A 20,351-nucleotide genomic window follows, 5' to 3' on the forward strand; every position below is an offset into this window, starting at 1 on the left:
TCCCCCTGGGCCAGGTCACCTGCTGGGTCACCCCCAGTTTTTCTGTGCCTCAGTTTCTTCAATCGGGGCAGGCCTGGCGTGACGGCCCCTGGGACCCCAGAACTTACCGATGTGCCTTTTGCAAGGTGAAAAGGTTAGGAGATGGCAGAGCCTCTGCCCTGGCCTGGGGCAGGTGGGGAAACTGAGTCACACATGAAGGCAGAGCTCGCCAGTGGAGGTTTCACAAGATTCAATTGAATCCTGAGGCCCAGGAATTCCACCTGCTCAGCCAGTGGCATCTCTGGAGCCAGCCACACACAAGCCCTGTCTCCTCCCTCCATCTTCCCAGCGGCCCCTCCCAGCTGTAGGTGGGCCAGCCCTCCTTCCCAGAGAGGGACACAGAGGCCCACAGATGGCTATGAAGGATACAGGCCCCACAAAAGGCTCGATTCTCCTGCCTCAGCATCTTGAGTAGCTGGGCTGACAGATCTGTGCCTGACCTGGCTTTTTTTTTTTTTTTTTTTTGGATTTTTAGGAGAGACAGCGTTTCACCATGTTGGCCAGGCTGGTTTCAAACTCCTGACCTCAAGCGATCCGCCCGCCTCAGCCTCCCAAAGTGCTGGAACCACAGGCGTGAACCACCTCCAAATTAGGAATTCTAAACTCTTTCACGTAGGGGCAAGGCCCCCACAGACAGACACACACATTTGAGGTTTACGCTCATTTTATTATAAAAAAATACAGAATCCAAAGTTGATTGTGATGGGAAGAGGGGAGGCCCGGTTGCCAGCTCCAGGCCTGGCAACGCGGCCCGCCCCGCCGACCCCCTACAAAAGCCCTCTGCCCACCCCCACCACCAGGCGTGCCTGAGCCGCGGGCTGGCGGCCGTACACAATATATATTTATATATACTATATATAAAACACAGAGTCAGGAAAGGCGGGTAGAAATATGAAATCCGTATAAATGTGTTGCTTCCTTCATTAAAGTGTCTTCGGGGAGGGGGTGGTGGTGGTTGTTTTTTTTTGGTAGTGGTTTCCTCCCTTTTGTCCTTTTTTCTTTTTCTTAGAAACATTATCAGGTCACAGAGTCGAGGGAGGGGCTCTGACAGACGAAACGAGCTTATTGCAAAGTGCAGCTTCTACTCTAAAAGTCCACCCCACCCCCCCCACCAAAATAAAAGACCCCCTATGAAGGGCAGAAAAAAACATAGACGGTCCAGTCCATCCTCAGGAATACATGAAAAATAAGATCACAGTATGCACTTGCTGGCTCTATTTACAGGAATCGAAGGTCTTCTCAGCCTCAGGGAGGACCGTGAGAGGTGGGAGGGATGGGAAGGGGGGTGTTTGACTCGGTGAAAGCGGTTTCTAAGACGTGGGGGGCTGTGATTCCGAGGGGCGCTGGGGTAAAACAGTGGCCAGGAGGAAATTACCAGCAGGACGGGGGCGGGCGATGGGGTGTGAGGTCCCCCCAGCCACAATCAGGGGCCCTCACCATGCACCCCTTCCGGCTCAGACTCACCCAACCTGGAGCGACTGGGGGCTCCGTGGTGGGCTGCAGCCAGAGCCCTGTAAGTGGGGTGCAGGGCAGAGAGGAGCAGCTGTGTCCCTCATCCCGTGTTCCAAGTTCCGAGTTCCCCTCCCCCAGGCTGGGGCACAGGGCCCTCGCACCCCTGAACGGCAGGCAGGGAATAAATTAAATTAAAAACTCAAGTGTTTTTGATCCAACCATGAAAAATACACTAAAAAAAAAAAAAAAAAATCGCCAAGAGGTTCCCAGGTTCTCCGTCGTCCCAGAAGAGATGGCTTGGCCCGGGGCTGCAGTGACACCCCAGCCCCTCGGGCCTCGGGGGGGCTCTTGGTCATCCCCTCCCTGAGGGCTGGTCCTGGGGCGGGTGGCCGGCCCCTGCCCGGCGGGGGCAGCACCAGTCGAGGGAGAAGCAGTGTCTCTATTTGGTCTCGGAGGCTGGGGCCAGAGGGCCAGTCTGGAGGGCCGAGGTCAGGCGGTCCAGGAGGGGCCGTCCAGCAGGGCCGGCGTCCTGCGGGGCCGGGACTAGGAGCCCAGGAGGGTCCAGAGCACAGGGACGGTGCTGAGGAAGAGGCGGCAGCCGCCCAGGCTGCTGCACGAGTTATTGCTGGTGAAGATGGGCTCAGGAGCCTCGTACAGGGTCTCATCTGGGGGTGGTAGAGACAGCTCGGTCAGCGGCAGCCCAGCCTCGGGGTGCACATCTGCACAAGGGGCTCAGCACCCAACCCGGCAGGCCCTCCGCTCCCTTCTGCTGGCACCCCCGATGCCCACTCTCCAGGGAATGGCACGTGGCCTTGAGTGGGGACCTGGCTGAGGAATTCAACCTTCACTCTTTTGTTTTTTTGAGACGGAGTTTCGCTCTTGTTACCCAGGCTGGAGTGCAATGGCGCGATCTTGGCTCACCACAACCTCCGCCTCCCGGGTTCAGGCAATTCTCCTGCCTCAGCCTCCTGAGTAGCTGGGATTACAGGCACGCGCCACCATGCCCAGCTAATTTTTTGTATTTTTAGTAGAGACGGGGTTTCACCATGTTGACCAGGATGGTCTCGATCTCTTGACCTCATGATCCACCCGCCTCGGCCTCCTAAAGTGCTGGGATTACAGGCTTGAGCCACCGCGCCTGGCCTCTACCTTCACTCTTAACTTTGACTTTGTTTGTATTATTTTGTTTTCTTTCCTCTCTCTCTTTTTAGACGCAGCCTTGCTGCATTGCCCAGGGTGGAGTGCACTGACATGAACTTGGCTCACCACAGCCTCTACTTCCTGGATTCAAGCAATTCTCCTGCCTCAGCCTCCTGCGTAGCTGGGATTACAGGCACCCACTACCGTGCCCAGCTAATTTTTGTATTTTTAGTAGAGACGGGGTTTTGCCACGTTGGTCAGGCTGGTCTCGAACTCCTGACCTCAGGTGATCCACCCGCCTCAGCCTCCCAAAGTGCTGGGATGACAGGCGTGAGCCACCGTGCCGGGTCTGTTTTGTGTTTTAGAGATGGAGTCTTACTCTGTCGCCCAGGCTGGAGTGCAGTGGCTGCATCTTGGCTCCCTGCAGCCTCAGCCTCCTGGGCTCGAGCAATTCTCCCACCGCAGCCTCCCAGTGTGCTGGGACAACAGGTGTAAGCCACTGCGTTCAGTCAACCTTCACTCTCAAAGGTCTGACATGTTTGCAAGACAGGGAAACTGAGGCTGGGGCAGGGCAGGGCAAGATGGGGAAACTCAATGCGCCCCGTCCCAGCTCTTCTGAACACTCACTGGTTCTGTGGGTTTAGGACACAGGGTGGGGGCTGGGATCCTGCCCGTGCCCCTGAGCACTTACTGGTCGGCCGCACATACACCTTCAGTCGCAGGCAGGGCCGGTCCACAGCATTGGGAGGCGTGGCAGCTAGAAGAGAGGGGATGGGATGAGTGGGAAAGTGGCTCTTGGTACCTGAGACCCCCTGGAGCTGTACGCCCTTCTCTACCTTGGTGAATCAACTGGACCCCAGGTGGAAAGCCACCCATAAAACTCCTAATGGTACATCAAAGCCCCAGACACAATGCCCTCTGTTTCCCAGCAGTCTCCTGGACATTCCCCCTACCCTTACCCCTCCCTCTGCCCAATTCAGACCCCAGAGCCTAGGGGTGTCTGCATTTTTGTTCTGCTGTGCCTCACCTGAGGACAGCACAGGGCAAGCTCAGAAAATGAATAAAAATATATTTGGTTTCAACCGATCAGCAAAGAGGTGACTTATTAATAGTCAAATGATTGACCTGGGTTCGAATCCCTGCCCTCTGAGAACCCACAGACCAGTCACTCCCTCTGTCTCTGGTCCTTGCCTGGCAACACAGCAGAGTCTCTGGGAAAGAGTTTTTTTTTCTTTTCTTTTTCTTTTTTTTTTTTTTTTGAGACGGAGTTTCGCTCTTGTCACCCAGGCTGGAGTGCAATGGCACGATCTCGGCTCACCGCAACCTCCGCCTCCTGGGTTCAGGCAATTCTCCTGCCTCAGCCTCCTGCGTAGCTGGGATTACAGGCATGTGCCACCATGCCCAGCTAATTTTTTGTATTTTTAGTAGAAACGGGGTTTCACCATGTTGACCAGGATGGTCTCGATCTCTTGACCTCGTGATCCACCCGCCTCGGCCTCCCAAAGTGCAGGCTTGAGCCACCGCGCCCGGCCTTCTATTTTTTTTTTTTTTTTTTTTTTGCATGTGATGGAACGTTGTTGCCCAGGCTAGAGTACAGTGGCACGATCTCAGTTCACTGCAACCTCTGCCTCCTGGATTAAAATGATTCTCCTAACTCAGCCTCCCCAGTAGCTGGGATTACAGATGTGTGCCGCCATGCCCAGCTGATTTTTGTATTTTTAGTAGAGACAGGGTTTCACCATGTTGACCAGGCTGGTTTTGAACTCCTGACCTCAGGTGATCTGCCCGACTCAGCCTCCCAAAGTGCTGGGATGACAGGCGTGAGCCACCTCACCAGGCCTGGAAAGATTATTTCTATCTGGACCAAAATTCCAGCATCACTGACCCTGCTTCTGGGCCCACAGACGTGTTCTGGACTGTCGCGGGGGCAGAGTCAGAAGATGGGGAGAAGAACGTGAGAAGCCAGGGACGCTGGGCTGTGCACACGCGTGGACAATTAAACAGGGTCCACATACGCACGCACATGGACGTGGTCTTGCTGTCCCTGTGGAGCCCAGGGCCCCCGCCAGCCTGGCTCTCGCGGCCGCCACCCCTGCCCGCCCCTGGAAGCCCCTCACACTGGAAGATGAAGATAAAAAGCATATAATAAAAATAACGTTCATCACAGAGATAGGATGAATAATTACAATAATTATCTTTATGAAACTGCCGTCTCAGAAAGAAAAATGTAATTTTTCTTATATTATGGGGTCTTGATTTAAACACCTTCCTCCCCTCCTCCACCCAATTCTTCCCTGAATTAAAGGGAAAAATCCAAGTAGAGCAGAGAAAGGAGGCAGTGGGGCCTTGGAAAGCGTCATTTCACACAGCGGAAGTGGCTGTCCAGGCACTGGCCCCCTTGCAGCCTAGGGGCACAGACTCTAGCTTCCTCACCCCAATCCCCATCCCTCAGGCCCTGAGATGCCGAAAAACCAGCGTCCCCATGCCATGGGGATCCCTCAGCCTCAGCGCCACGGTGGAAGTCATGAGTGTGACAAGCTCATCCCCATTTCGAGTGGGCAGTGCCTGGACCCCACATTCCCGGCCAAGGTCACAGACATCATGGTCAAGCAGGAGGGGAACTCCAGCTGGCACTGCTGTGTTCCCCACCTGCCGTTGGCCTTTCATGGGGAGGAAAAAGCCAGCTTGGGACCCCCTGATGAGCAGCAGGAAATGGGCAGCCTCCATTAGCCAGGCCCACCCAGCCCAGGCCACCATGGGGCCCCACAGATGTGAATGTCCCCAAGGCTGCCAATACCCAGCCTTCAGATGAAGACCCCATGGTCCTCAGAGAGTCTCAGCCTGGCATGGGCCCCAGGGATATGGGGGGGTGGGTGCAGGAGAACCCGGAGACCCCTACCCAGTCTGGGTGTGGGTGGTACTGCAGGGGCTCTGCCCTCATGCTGTGGATTTTTCTTCTTTTGAGACAGGGTCTTGCTCTGCCGCCCAGGCTAAAGTGCGGTGGACCGACCAGAGTTCACAGACTACAGGCAGCCCTCCCACCTCAGCCCCCCGGAAAAGCTGGGACCACAGGCCCGGCTCATCGTTTTTATGTTTTGTTTTGTTTTGTTTTGTTTTGTTTTTTTGAGACGGAGTTTCGTTCTTGTTACCCAGGCTGGAGTGCAATGGCGCGATCTCGGCTCACCGCAACCTCCGCCTCCCGGGTTCAGGCAATTCTCCTGCCTCAGCCTCCTGAGTAGCTGGGATTACACGCATGTGCCACTATGCCCAGCTAATTTTTTGTATTTTTAGTAGAGACGGGGTTTCACCATGTTGACCAGGACGGTCTCGATCTCTTGACCTTGTGATCCACCCGCCCCGGCCTCCCAAGGTGCTGGGATTACAGGCTTGAGCCACTGTGCCCGGCCCGTTTTTATGTTTTTATAGAGATGGGTCTCCCTGTGCTGGCCAGGCTGGTCTCAAACTCCCGGCCTCAAGTGATCCCCTTGCCTCAGCCACCCAAAGTGCTGGGATTGCAGGGGTAAGCCCCAGCACCCAGCCTAGCTGTGGCTTCCACCTCCCTCCCTCCCCTGCTGGGCTCTGGATGCCTGAGTTTACCTTCTCAATGTGCTGGGGCCCTGGCACCCTGGTCTTGGTGTCAGGAGGCTGAGGGAGGTCTATTGGTTCTGCCGCCAAGTGGTCTGACCTGGAGGCCCGAGGTCACACTGGTGCAGCCTCAGCCTCCCTCCGAGCCTCAGTTTCCCCATCTGCACCGAGGGACGAGTACAGTCCTGGCCGCCCCGGCTGGCTGGGAGGATGGCGGGTTTGTTTCGCCCTTGACACCTGGGGGTAAGGTGGCCAGCGCTGGCCCCGCCCCACTCTGCGCCCCGCCCGACCGTGCCCTACTCCGCTGCCCCGCCCACTCAGCGGCCCGCCCGGATGCTCCGCCCACCCCGACCCACCCGCCCCGGCCCCACACCTTGGCCCCGCCCACTTCCCGACCCCACCTGAGGCCCCGCCCACTCAATGCCTCAGCCGCCCGTCCTACTCCGTGGTCCCGCCCACACCTCGGCCCCACCCCACTGCCCCACCCACTCCGCGGCCCCGCCCACACCCCCGTCCCACGCCCCGGCCCTGCCCACTAAATGCACCAGCCGCCCGTCCCACTCCGTGGCCCCGCCCGCGGCCCTGCCCACACCCCCCGACTCCAGCAAGAGGCCCCGCCCACTCAATGCCCCAGACGCCCCTGTCCCACTCCGCGGCCCCTCCCGCCGGGCCCCGCCGCTGCCCGACCCACTCACAGATGTAGTAGTACTCGTGGCCCGCCCACACGCACGGCCCCTCCCCGCGGCCCCGCCCATCCCGCCGGGCCCCGCCCACATCCCGGCCCACTCACAGATGTAGTTCTTGTGGCCCGCCCACACCCAGGCCCCGCCCATACCCGAGGCCCCGCCCACACCCCGCCCACTCACAGATATAGTAATACTCGTGGCCCGTCCACACCCCGCCCACTCATCAGTGTAGTGGCCCCACCCCGCGGCCCCGCCCCGCCCACACCTCGGCCCCGCCCACACCCCGCCCACTCATGTAGTAGTACTCATAGCCCCACCCCGCGGCCCCGCGGCCCCGCGCCGCCCACACCCCGCCCACTCACAGATGTAGTAGTACTCGTGGCCCCGCCCCTCCTACACCCCGGCCCCGCCCACACACCGCCCACTCACAGATGTAGTACTCGTGGCCCCACCCCCGCGGCCCAGCCCCGCCCACATCCCGCCCACTCACAGACGTAGTAGTACTCGTGGCCCCGCGCCCTCCCACACCCCGGCCCCACCCACATCCCGCCCACTCACAGATGTAGTAGTACTCGTGGCCCGGCCGGAACTCGAAGCCCAGGGAGAAGGGCGTGAAGAGCTGGAACTTCTCCGAGAACTTGAGCGGGCCCCCGGGCGCGGCGGGACGGTTGCACTCCCAGCGCTTGAAGCCGCGCTGGCGGTGGTCGCAGGAGGCGTGGCCCTCGCCGTTGACCATGTACAGCACGTAGTGCTCCATGCGCTCGGCCGGCGGCAGCGGCGCCCCGTAGTGCGGGCAGTAGATGTCCAGGTAGTCGTTGATGCTCACCTCCACCGTGTAGCCCCCGCCGTCGTCCCCCGCGCCTGCGTGGAACCTGCGGGGACCGGGCGGCCAGCAGTCAGCGCCGGGAACGGGGGACGGGTCAGGGTGCGCGGGGAGGGTCAGGGGACAGGGGTTGGGGGACAGGTCAGGGTGCGCGGGGAGAGTCGGGGACGGGGGCGGGGGACGGGTCAGGGTGCGCGGGGAGGGTCAGGGGACAGGGGATGGGGGACGGGTCAGGGTGCGCGGGGAGGGTCAGGGGACAGGGGGACGGGGGACGGGTCAGGGTGAGTGGGGAGGGTCAGGGGACAGGGGGACAGGGGACGGGTCAGGGTGCGCGGGGAAGGTCAGGGGACAGGGGGTCGGCGGACGGGTCAGGGTGTGCGGGGAGGGTCAGGGGACAGGGGCCCTCGGCTGACCTCTATCCTCACAGAGGCCAGGTCAGGGTGCGCGGGGAGGACCAGGGTCAGGGGACAGGTGCACGGGGAAAGTCAGGCTGGGGACTGGGGGAGGCATCAGTTCTCGAGGTGGACTCGGCTGGGGCCCCGAATGGGGACTCCGGTCAGCAGGTGGAGACGCACACCCTGCTCGTGGCGGGCCCCTAGGTTGGGAGCCCACAGTCTCTTATCTGGCACTGCCCCCCACCTTGTGCCTTGGGCAAGGTGGCTGTCCAGGCGGGTAACATCTGGACCCCTGTGTGCAAAGGGCTTGTGGGGGGTTCCTGACTCCGGGCCTCTGCACAAGCTGTCCCTCCACCAGGAATTCCCTCTCCAGAAACTTAACATCTACCTAACATGCTTCACATCTGTACCACCTCCTCCAGGCAGCCCCGAGGCCTGCTTTGCCTAATGCACTCTTGCCTGTTTAGAAGGACCAGGGCACCGTGGGGGATAGAGGCAGCATGTTATGCTCGCTCTGGGGCAAACTCTTCCCCTACCCTGGCCTCAGTTTCCCCAAAGAGAACGGGGCTTGGCATGAAGAATGCCTCCACCTTCCCCTCTCTCAGCCCTTCAGATTTCAACCTGCCACCCAGCTCAAAGGCATCCTGGGTTCCACACCCAGCTCCGTCCCCACCGTGACCCCGTGAGCCCCAAGCCACCTCCTCGAATCCGGAACCTTGAAACCTCCCAAGCTCCAGAATCCGGCAGCCTTTTGGCCTCCTGGGTTCCTGCATTCCTGACACCTCAGCTCCCTAGCCCTGCCTCCAGGCGTTTGCCCTGAGGTCGGAGATGAAGCCCACAGGCCCCTTCCTCCAGGGAGCCCCCCTGACCCGGCCTCTGTGAGGATAGAGGTCAGCCGAGGGACGGACCAGTGGCTCACTGCCTCGGGCAATGGCAGCAGGAGCCCTTAGATCTCCCGGCTGTGGTCCCCAGGGTCCCTGTCATGTAACGGGCGGCCCGGCCAAGCAGGGCACCAGGGGGCCCCTGAAAAGGGCTTATTAGCACATAAAAGATCTGAGCAGGGAGGGATGGGGTCCCCCACACCGTTCCTGCCTCCTCCCTCCCTGCACAGGTGGGGAAACTGAGGCCCCACCAGAGTTGGCAGCATGTGGAACGCAGGCTACTCCAATCCCGGCCCTGGCACTCCCTCTGAGCTGGGCACAGTCGCCACCACCCTGGCCTGCAGAGGGGAGCCCGCCGGGGGGCCCCATGCCGGGTGTACTAATTGGCACAGCAGCCTTGTGATTATCAGATGGCAGCAGCCCAGCCCCGTGCCACCCCGAGATGCTGCGCCAGGCAGGGCCGAGGGTTCCAGGGTCTCCAGGGGTGAGAAGGGGCAGGCAGGCCTGCTCACTTGTGCCTCAGTTTCCCAAATGGGAAATCTGACATGAAGATCTCCAGAACAAAGAATTTCTTTTTTCTTTTCTTTTTTTTTTTTTTTTTTTTGAGACCAAATTTCGCTCTTGTTCGCCCAGGCTGGAGTGCAATGGCACGGTCTCGGCTCACTGAAACCTCTGCTTCCCGGGTTCAAGCAATTCTTCTGCCTCAGCCTCTCGAGTAGCTGGGATCACAGGTGTGTGCCACCATGCCTAGCTAATTTTGTATTTCAGTAGAGATGGAGTTTCACCACGTTTGCCAGGCTGGTCTAGAACTCCTGACCTCAGGTGATCCGCCCACCTCAGCCTCCGAAAGTGCTGGGATTACAGGCGTGAGCCACTGCACCCAGTCCAGAGCAAAGAATTTCAAGGCAGGAGTCGGAAGTGGGGAAGTCACCCTTCCCTACCTGGCTGGATTCATCCAGGGACAGAGAGCTCACCCAGCCTCCTCCATCATCACCCCTGTGAGCCCAGACAGAGGGCGGGGGGAGGACGTGTGGCAGGGAACTCTCCCCTGGGCGCCAGGCTTGAGGGGCAGGGGCCCATCCGGGACCTCAAGCCTTGCAGTTCTGGGCTTGGGTCTGGATTTGAGTCCAGAAGGGTCCCGGGGCCCGCTCTCTTCTCAGGCTCCCTTTCCCAACCGTGCGGGTGGACGGTCCTCCCAGCTGTTGGATACTCGGGGTGTGTCCACACAGATGTTGGGGGCAGCCCTCAGACAGGCTCAGGCAGGGACGAGCTTGGCCTCAGCCCACCCTTCAGGCTGCCCCACTGGCTGCACAGGCGTCTCATTGACCCGCTGGCCCCTTGGGCACGGTCGATGCAGAAACTGCTCCAGCCTTTTTGAAAAGTCATTTTCGTTCCTACCCAGCCTGAGCGAAAGCCCATTGATCAGGCTGTTGATGGCAGCCAAGGCCCAGCTCCCGCCTGGGACTGTCCACACCCAGGCTGCCCCGCAAGGGAGGCCTCCGTGGGGGAACCACAGGGAGCCCTGGGCTCCCCACTGCCCTCTGGCCTCAGTTTCCCCGCCTGTCCTGGCCATGATGCCTAGGGAGCCACATTCAGCCCCCCAAAAAGAACCTGGCTCCTAGCAGGATGCTTCTGGAGACACAGCGGCCTCGAAAGGTTGGCCCGTAGCACCAGCCCTGTCCCTCCAACGCCAGCCTCTTGCTTCCCAGACAGTGCCTGCCTCCTTTCCCTGAGTCTGACACCACAATTTCTCTCCTCCCATTCTGCCTTCGGTAAAACATCAGAGACCGAGGCTTCTGTGTGGGCTGAGCCGCCGGGTGCCCAAGCCTCTGCAGACTGCAGTGAGGGTCCAGCAGGGCCCAGCCTCCCCACATCCCAAGCTAGCTCTTCTGAATGCAAATCAGACCCTATAACACGTCGGCAGTGGCTCGAACCCCTCCATCCACTCCTGATCTCAGAATAAAATCCACACCCCTCCCAGCCTGTGAGGTCCATCCGCCCCACCCTCCTTGTCCTCCTCCACCCAACACACTTCCCTTCCGGCCACACCAGCCTCCTGCTGCCCCTGTTCCCACCCACACCCTTTGCATGTGCTGTTCCCACTGCCCGCAATGCTGTTCACTGTGCCCTGCCGAATACCTCACCTATTCCTCTACAGGGTTTGCTGTCTGAAAATCCGATTCTGAGGTTGACCGCCTCTGTCCCTTCCCCAGGACCCTGCAATGGCCCCTGCAGACAGTGGCACTTGATATATGTTTCTTGTCTGAATGAGTGAATTAAAAAGGGCAAGAGAGGCCGGGCGCGGGGGCTCACGCCTGTAATCCCAGCACTTTGGGAGGCCGAGGCGGGTGGATCACGAGGTCAGGAGATCGAGACCGTCCTCGTCAACATGGTGAAACCCCGTCTCTACTAAAAATACAAAAAAATTAGCTGGGCATGGCGGCGCGTGCCTGTAATCCCAGCTACTCAGGAGGCTGAGGCAGGAGAATTGCCTGAACCCAGAAGGCGGAGGTTGCGGTGAGCCGAGATCGCGCCATTGCACTCCAGCCTGGGTAACAAGAGCGAAACTCCGTCTCAAAAAAAAAAAAAAAAAAAAAAGGTCAAGAGGCGAGGACTTTGCGGTGCCGGAGTTGTGGGGAGCAGCCCCCAGGTGTGTGTGAGAGGCAGGTCCCAGGGGAACCCCGTCCCCAGCTCTGGCTGCCGGAATGGGGCCACGTTTTTCCCTTTGCATCTCTAAAATAGCGGCAGCCGTGCCGTGTTGGCATTCCCCGTTCCAAGTTGGCGGGTGAGCAGCGGCGGGCGCCTTGCCCCTGTTCAGGGTGGTGCCTGCTGCGGGGGGAAGGGGCCCCCACCCCAAAACCGCGCCTGGGGAGAGGCAGACAAAGCCTTCACTTCCTCCGTGAGTGACGAAGCCTCGGTATGCAAATCCTCCCTAGGAGCCGCAGAGAGACTGAAATTCTCACTAAGGGGTTAATGACTGATTTGGGATTTTTCCCAGACAGAGCGGTGGCAGATTTTACTCCTCCAGGTCCCCTCTGGCGGGCCACACCTTCCCCACCACGCTTGCTCAACCTGCCGGAGCCAAAGTCCACACCTCCAGGCAGCCCTCCAGGCCCCAGGCCAAGCCTCACCCGGCAGAGCTCCCCTCCTGCTCACTGGCCTCTGAGGCTGTCACCCCTTCCAGCTAGCGGCCTGGAGCTAATTAGCTCCAATCCGGCAACTGTCAAGTCATTAGACGCTAATAGCTAAGCCACTAATTAGGAATCTCACCCAAAACTGGGGTGGGGGTGGGCTGGGCAGCCTTCCATGAATGGAAACTGAGGCAGTGGTGTGGCTGGCAGCCAGGACCCTGTGGGTGGGCAGGTGGGTGCCCCCACCGGTCCCCATCTCTCTTCCATGGTTGAGACACCCAGGGAGGCCCAGGCCGGCCAGAGGAGCCGGCAGCCCGGGTCCTGAGGCCCGGCGTAGGGCTGAGGCCACCTGTCCCCTCCTGCGGCCCCAACCAAGACCTACTGGGATGACAGCACCCACCCCAGCACCCACACCTGGCTCCCCAGGGCACGAAGAGACGTCTCCCCTGACTGAGGGCTGGTGCTCTTCCTCCTGCCCAGGACCCGGGTGGGGCCTGAAGGCAAGTTAGTCCCCAGCATAGTGCAGGGTCTGCCTGAGAAAGGACAAATATGGCCTTGCGGTGCAGGAGGGTAAACTGAGGTAGGGCCCTAGAAATGAAGCAAAAGAGGAAATAAGCAAGTGGAGGGAAAGATGGGCTGGGCAGGGTCGGCCCCGCATGGGCCTTTGACACTATGGGTGTGGGGACAGAGTACTCTGGGGACAGAGTGCAGCAGGCACAGCTGGCATTGGCTACCCACCGCCCCACCCCTCCCAGGGCTGTGCCTGGCTCCCCCAAGGCCAGCCCCAGGTGGGGACGCCCTGGACTATGCCCGATTTCCGGGTGGCCTTGGGGGAATCACCATCTCTCAGTGCCTCTGCTGCTCTGTCTGTGAAGTGGGGGCCCCCGACCCACAAGGCAGGGGGGCAGGTGAGGGGGAAACAGAGCTGAGGGGGCCGCCGCTGAGTCTCCCGGCCAGACTCCACGACAACCCATTCCAGGATCAGGCATGGCACGAGCCCCGCACCAGGGCCAGCTCGGCCACAGAGTTCAAACGGCTGCTTGAGGTTCAAAAACCCCACCGGGCGTCTGCTCCTCCTCGGGCTCCCGGCTGAGTGTCTGGGGCGGCAGCACCGTGGGCACAGGGACAGGAGCGGCTCAGCCCCTCCCTGAGCAGGGGACAAAGCCCAGCTCTTCCTGGGGACCCATCAGCAAAAGAGGCCATTCCCACACACAGGACTGCGGGGCGAGGATGGCGGCGTCTCGGTTCCCGAGGAGAGAAGCCGTGTCCCCGAGGAACACGCGGCCACCGGAGCAGGACCCTCGCGTATGACAAGGAAACCGCCAGCTCCACAGAAACGCTGCCACCCAAACCCCCATGAATGCATGACCCGCTGCCTCCGCTGTGACCCCGAGGGACCCACGTAGGGCCGGTCCCCTGCCGACCTTCGGAGACATCAGCCCGGAGACAGGGAGAGGTCAAACCCCGCTGCTCTCACGGACCCCGCCGTGGAGCCCCCTTCCCTCACTGCAGCCTGAGCCTCCCAGGAAGGCCCTCAGTGGAGGCGGAAGGCCTGGGCACCCATCGCACCCCAGGACACCCAGAGACCCTGGCGCCTTGGGCGCGAACATCCACCACCACAGGAGCTGCCTCGGATCCCACCATGGGGAGAGGACACTAAACCCCTGGGACCACCCCTGGGCCTTTGCCCGTCCACACCAGGCCCTATTGGCTAGCTGCACCCCCCTGCCGGGCTCCCAGTCACCCCCACTCCACGGAGAAGGCCTGGGGGCTCCCAGCTGCCAAGCCACCCGCCCGACATCATGCCCAGGCCTCCCAGACCCCTGAGTCTGAGTCCAGCCACCCCATGACCTCCAGGACCCCAGCCTTGGGGCCTCGAATCCCCTAGCCCACGGCCCGGCCCTCCTCGCCCCCCAAAGCCGAGCGGACCAGCTTCTCTCAAACAAAACAAAAAACCCTCATGCAGCAAAACACGGCATCGCCCCCTTCAAAGCTGGCTCCCCCAGAGACCGAGGGATGCCTCGGAGCCACGAGGGACAGGACACCCATTCACCTCTGCCCTCTGCCGGGCATGGCTCCCCCCTCGGGGACCAGGACCCCACGTAGGTCGCCATTTTCCATCTGGTGTTTGAAGGGAGCCCAGCTGCTGCCCATACCCAAGGGTCCGTGGGGCATCCCAGGAGGGTGGCCAAAGCCCAGAGATGCCCAGGGTGGGCACCTGCCCACCCAGTACCCCAACCCAGGTCCACGTGGGCTGCAGATTTTCAATCAGAAGGTTGGGACTCCCGGGCACCCCAGGCCCTGCACCCACCCCATTCTGAGGCTCGCTGGCTGTCTGCACACAGGCCCCGGTCCTGTCCCCAGGAAAGGACGGGAGGGAGGGCCAGCAGTGGAGACGCCGGTGTGGATGGTGCTGGGCCACCACTGCTCCCATATTGCAGGCCCTAGGACGGCCAGAGCTGCCCCCCAGGCAGACACACTTACACGCACCCGACACAGACATGCACACTCGCCTGCATTCCACGCACAGACAAAACGCATGCATGCCACATACAGACAGGCGCAGGGCCTCGGACCCTGCAGATGCTCCGTGCATGGGCACACTGACACACACGCGTGCACATCACATGTAATCACAGAACAGACATGTAAACGCACCCGAGCTGTGCCCTGCAGGTTCACGCAGCCTTCCACCACACAGACACGTGTGTGCACCCCACATACAGACAGGCACCGCCCACGACATGTGTGTGCCATGCAGAACATGCCAGCCACATGCAGCCACGTGCAGCCACGTGCAGCCACATGTACAGCCACAACCTGCAGCAGGCTGCCACTCTAGCGCCCACCTGCGCCGCCCACGCGAACAAACACAAGCAGCCGTGGACATGGGCAGGCAGTGCCATGGCCAGGCCAGATGAGGACAGCCAGGCCAGGTCCAAGCCCCAAATGCCTTATCTCAATGTGGCCCAGCTGGAGATAGGCCCAGAGATGCCCAGTGGCCAGCTCAGGGGTGCCCAGCCCAGGTTGGGGCCAGGTCGGACAGACGCTGTGCAGTCAGCAGTGGAGGCGGTGGGGCTGGCTGGCCAGACCACCCAACGGGGCCCCACCTTATAGCGGCCCAGAGAGGTGGGTGCCAGGCCCCCTGGGTGACTTCTGCTGCGGGTGCAGGCAACGCCTCTCACAGCAGGGAGGGTGTGATGTGGAGACAGACCATGTGGTCATCGCTGGGCACAGGTGCCAGGCAGAGGGGCAGAAGGGGTGGCCGGCGATGCTGTGGCGCTGTCCAGACCTGCGGGTCCCATCGAGCTCACGGTCCCGTGGTGCCCAAGCAGCTGTCTGCCCCCGGAGGCGCAGTCTCCCAGCCCCTTCTCCCAGTGCCTTTCTGCATGCCCCTCTCAAAGACTCAGGGTCCCTGACTTTCCTACACACCTGCCCAACCCCATCATCCCTCCCCAGCCAGCCCAGCCTCACGCCTTAGGGCTGCTGGCCGACGCCGCTCCTCTCCGCAGGCTGATGTCCCCTCCACGGAGTCCCCTTGGATACGGAGGCCCAGCACCATCCCCTGCCATGCCTGCCACCCCTGCCACCCAGGCACGGGTCCTGAGCAGGTGCCCCCGGACACCGGATCTGAGGGCTACAGGGATCCCGATGTCGGCGATGAAGCCAGGATTCTGGCCGATCTCGGCTTCCCAGGCAAGGCACTGACCCAGCCCTGGGCCACACTGCTGGGTGTCGGCTCGGTCCCCAGCAATCCTGGACACCCCAGGCAGGAGAGGAAGGAGGACGAAGCCCGAGATGCCCAGGCCGGCTCTGCGGACCGGCAAGGCCATCTCCTCAGGCGGTGGTCTGAGCTGGGCTGTCAGGTCAGACCTGGAGCAACAGGAGGTGACTGGTGGCTGGCCCAAGCCAGGCGCTGGGGAGGCCACTTCCTTCCCCTGGCTGGGGGTCCTGCCCGCAGCCCGAAGCCCTGGCGCAGGTGGGGCAGCAGGGCGGCCCTGGTGACCCCCTTTCTCCCCGGCTCCCGGGTCCTCGTGTGTTTGGCGTTTGCTAGAACAAAGGACAGGCCACGCTGGGGATGGAGATTCCGCAGCTGAAACCAAAAACTTGGGCCGGGGAAGCACTGCCCGCTGGGCTCCCCGCACGGCCAGCGACAGCCTTAATCAAACCCACATGTGACCAGCACAGTGGGCGGCACGGGGACCGGCTCTGAGGTGAGCCAGCCGTCCCCCAGCAGCCCGGGGTCCTTGCCCTCAGCCCCCAGGGGCCTGACCCCGAGGCGGTCAATCCTGGTGGGGGGTGGGCCTGTGCCCGCTCCCCACCCCCAAGGCGGAACACGGGCCGCCCTTGTCCCCGAGCCTGCCTCAAAGAGGTCCCTTCATGCAACTTTGCTCCCGGGGACTGGGGACAGCAGGAGGCAGCCGGGACAAGGAGGGATGGTGGGCCCTGGAGGGCGGCAGGGTCGGCACAGGAAGTGGCTGGAAAATGGAGAGTAAGTGACCAGTGGCAGAGGAGTGAGCAAGCCCCCTCGGACCCCCACGTGCAGCTCTGCCCGCCTTGGGGAGACCATGACACCCTGAATGCTGGGCTGGCTGAGTCCTGAGCCCCAGGGCCTGCAAAGGTCCCACGGGACCCCTAGGCAAGCAGCACGGGGATGGCTCCGAGGGTTCTGGCAACGTCCAGGCCATGGCCAGGCCCCAACAAACTTTTCTTGCCCTGACCAACGGGGGCTTCCCCTGTCCCCCCCACTGTGCCTGGCCCGGACCTGGCTCAAAACATGGGGGCCTGCGGCAGGCGGGTGGGGCATCCTGGCCGGGCGTGGCGGGCAGGGCACCAGGCCACCTGGGTCCCGCCCCGACTCACCCCCTCGCATGACCTTGAGCCGGCTCCTCATCCCTTCTGCACCTCAGTTTCCCGGTCAGCACCGAGAGGATGGGATTGCACTCCAGCCCACTGCGCCTCCCGGGACTGACTCCCAGCTCCCGGGCCCCTCAGTCTCCTTTCAGAGCTGGGCCCTTGGCCCCCTGGAGTGAAGCAGATGCTGGGTCCCGAGGGAGGGACACTCCAACTTCCCCAAGTTCATCTGGGGACCTGCGGGCAGGACGCACCCACAGATCCCTCGCCCCGAGGGCCACAGTCCCCACCACGGTGCCAAGGTCCCCGGGGATCCCCACCAAATGCGACACCAAGGAGACTCCCCAGAGAGGCGCGTGGATCAGGGGACCCCCAAGTCCAGGCCGGCAACTCAGGGGCTGCCCGGCATCGGAGGGTGCCAGAGGGGTTCCCCAAACTCCAGGAGACGTCGGCACTCTGGGGCATGTGGGGCGAACGTCCCCCAAGTCCGCAGGGGAGTGGGGGACCCCAGGGGAGACAGGCGCGGAAACGGCGAGTCCCCCAAACTCCGGGGGGCCGGAACTCCCTGGGGGCTCCCGCGGGAACCCGGCGGGACGGCATCCCGGCGGCGGTGCGCGCGGGGGGTGCCCGGACCTCGGGGGCGCGAGGCCGGGCGCGGCGTGGGGGGCGTCGGGGGTCCCCGGGCGCCCCCCGCGCGCGGCCGCGCTCACCTGGGGTTGCTGCGGTTCCAGTAGACGGCGTAGCGGTCCGAGTTGGCGCGGGCGGCGTCCTCGGCGCGCGCGAAGGGCGGCGGCGGCGGCAGCGGCAGCAGCAGTAGCAGCAGCAGCGGCAGCAGCGGGCGCTGCGCGGGCGCCATGGCCCCGGTCCGGCCGCCGCGCTCGCTCTCCCGGCCGCCGCCTGCCAGCCGTCTCCGCCTCCTCCGCCGCCGCCGCCGAGCGGGCGGGCGCAGGGCGGGCGGGAGGAGGGCGCGGCGGCGCTTGGAGATCCCCGGCCGCCCCCGCCTCCGCGCGCGCGACCTCGGGCGCCGAGAAGTCAGGCGGCGGCGGGGCGGGGCGCCGGAGGCGCCGGGGCGCGGGACCCGGCCGCGCGGACTCTCGGAGCGCGGGCCGGGGAGGAGCCCCGGCTCCGGCCTTTGTCCCGCCCGAACGCCGGGAGGGCCGCGGGCGCCCCCTCCCGCCGTGCCCCGGCCGCGCGGGGACTGGGCGGGGGTCTCCAGCCTCCGCCCGCCCCGCGCCCCCGCCCCGGCCCCCCCAGTGGCAGGCTCATCCGCGCTCGCGGGGCCGCCGCCTCCCCCGGGTCCTGCCCCGGCGACCCCCGTTCCGCGCGCCCACCGCGGGCCTCTGCGGGGCGCGCACCGGGTCTCCGAGGGGCGGGGGCGCATCCCACCTCCCGCGCCTCCACGCGCTCCACCCGGCCGGCCTGGCCCCGAGCCCCTGGCCCTCCCACCTGCCCGGTGCCAGCACGACCCGCAGCCTCACCAACCCCGACGCACACGTCCCGCGTCGGGCTTCGCCGACTCCAGCCTCCCGGAGGGTGCCGGGGCAGAGTTTTGGAGCGGCCCCAGCTGACGTCCAAAGCTGCCGGGGCCGCGGCCTCTCTGGGGCCCTCCTGGGAGTCGCTTCCCCTGTCCGGCCCTGCGCTGTTCCCTGGGGACCTGGGCGCTGAGGGTGCCGGGCACATAGTGGGTGGGCCGGTGTTGAGTCTGAGCGGCTGCGGACGAGATCGAAGCAGCCCAGAGCGAAGCCCAGGCCGACAGAGGATCAGTCTTCACGCAGGAATCCTGCAGGCTGCGGAGGACGGAAGACGGTGCCCGGGCAAAGGCCGGGGGTCTGATCCGTTCGAGGAACCGAGTGATCACTCCTCCCCGGAGGCCGACGCAGGCAGAGCACTGGGGACCCGGCCTCTATTTTTTTCCCCCCAATATATAAATAGAGACAGGGTCTGGCCATATTGGCCAGCTGGACTTGAAGTCCTGGGCTCAGGTGATCCTCCCACCTGGGCCTCCCAAAGTGCCGGGACTGTAGGCATGAGCCACTGCACCTGGCCTGCCCTGTTTTGCCTTTTTTCATGCCACAACCTCCCTCACCAGCCTCTGCGCTTGTGGAGGGTACGCTGTCACCAAGTGCCTGCTGGACTCTGCCAGTGCTGCCCAGGCACGTCGGACCTTTCTGGGTTGGTTACATTCACCAGGGCCAGTGCAGGAGAGAGAACCCAGTGCAGGAGGCTTGGACCAGAAGGCCCCTATGTGGGGGTGGGGAGGCTCACCCAAACTCCTTGCAGGGACAGTAAGAGCCGAGGTGGGCAAGCTGACCTGTGCCCCAGCGAGGTGTGGTGGGCACGGGACCCAGCACCGCCACATGGCTGAGACGCTGAGGGCTCTGTCATGTGTCTCCCGCCACGTCCCCAAGGGCCACACCATCCGACCTTTGTTCAGGCTGAATCCTGTTGGGAAGTCCACTTTTTCTTCCTGGTAGAATCCTGCTCTTCCAGGCCGGGCGCGGTGGCTCATGCCTGTAATCCCAGCACTTTGGGAGGCCGAGGCAGGTGGATCATGAGGTCAAGAGATCGAGACCATCCTGGTCAACATGGTGAAACCCCGTCTCTACTAAAAATTCAAAAATTAGCTGGGCATGGTGGCGCACGCCTGTAGTCCCAGCCACTCGGGAGGCTGAGGCAGAGAATTGCTTGAACCCAGGAGATGGAGGTTGCAGTGAGCCGAGATCGCGCCATTGCATTCCAGCCTGGGTAACAAGAGTGAAACTCCGTCTCAAAAAAAGAAAAAAAAAAAAAAAAAAAGAATCCTGCTCTTCCAGGAAGATCTGTTCCCCCCACCCCCAGCGCGCTAGTGTCCCTGCCAGGACCAGGCTCTCAGTCCTCTGCCCTCCAGGGAGCTCAGCCCATCTGTTCTAAGCTCCGGCCCTCGTCCCCTGACCCCAGTAGACATCCCTGGTTGAAGGCCCAGGGCGGGCCAGGTGTCTTCAGTGGAGGGTGGGAACCTGCTCAAGGTAGTGGCTGAGGCAGGCCCGAGTCCCCTGCCAGGACCTCTGTGCAGACTCTCTTGGCTCCCCTGGAGTGAGGGCCTGGGGTTCTAGCCACACAGGGCTCTTCCGGCCCGGGCGGGCTGGACAAGCATCTGGGCTGCTCGGTCTGGTCGGGCTCTTTGGGCGAGCAGGGGCAGCCGCTCCCGGAGGCGAGCACCTTCAGAGCAGAGGTGTGATGGCTGCACCCAAGCACGGGACCAGGGGCGACAAACCTGGGGTCTTGGCGTTCCCGGCCCCAGCGTGCCACCTGGCAAAGGTGGGAGTTCTAGAAGCTTCCCTCCGCCCTGGGACCAGAAGCCCCTTCCTGCCTCAAGGAATCTCGTG

The 20,351-nt window shown here is 62.8% G+C and overlaps 1 protein-coding gene across 1 annotated transcript; it reads right to left on the reverse strand.

Moving 5' to 3' along the window:
* Positions 1 to 685: 685 nt before the first annotated feature.
* Positions 686 to 18,069, reverse strand: EFNA2 (ephrin A2). The gene is made up of 4 exons (XM_039466361.2): positions 17,697 to 18,069; positions 7,461 to 7,774; positions 3,323 to 3,388; positions 686 to 2,156 (listed from the first exon to the last, which is right to left on the reverse strand). The coding sequence occupies exons 1-4, from the start codon at positions 17,840 to 17,842 to the stop codon at positions 2,035 to 2,037; spliced, it is 648 nt and encodes a 215-aa protein (XP_039322295.1). The 5' UTR covers positions 17,843 to 18,069; the 3' UTR covers positions 686 to 2,034.
* Between the last annotated feature and the right edge of the window lie 2,282 nt (positions 18,070 to 20,351).

This window comes from Saimiri boliviensis, chromosome 14 (assembly GCF_048565385.1).
Source record: "Saimiri boliviensis isolate mSaiBol1 chromosome 14, mSaiBol1.pri, whole genome shotgun sequence".
Classification (NCBI taxonomy): Eukaryota; Metazoa; Chordata; class Mammalia; order Primates; family Cebidae; genus Saimiri; species Saimiri boliviensis.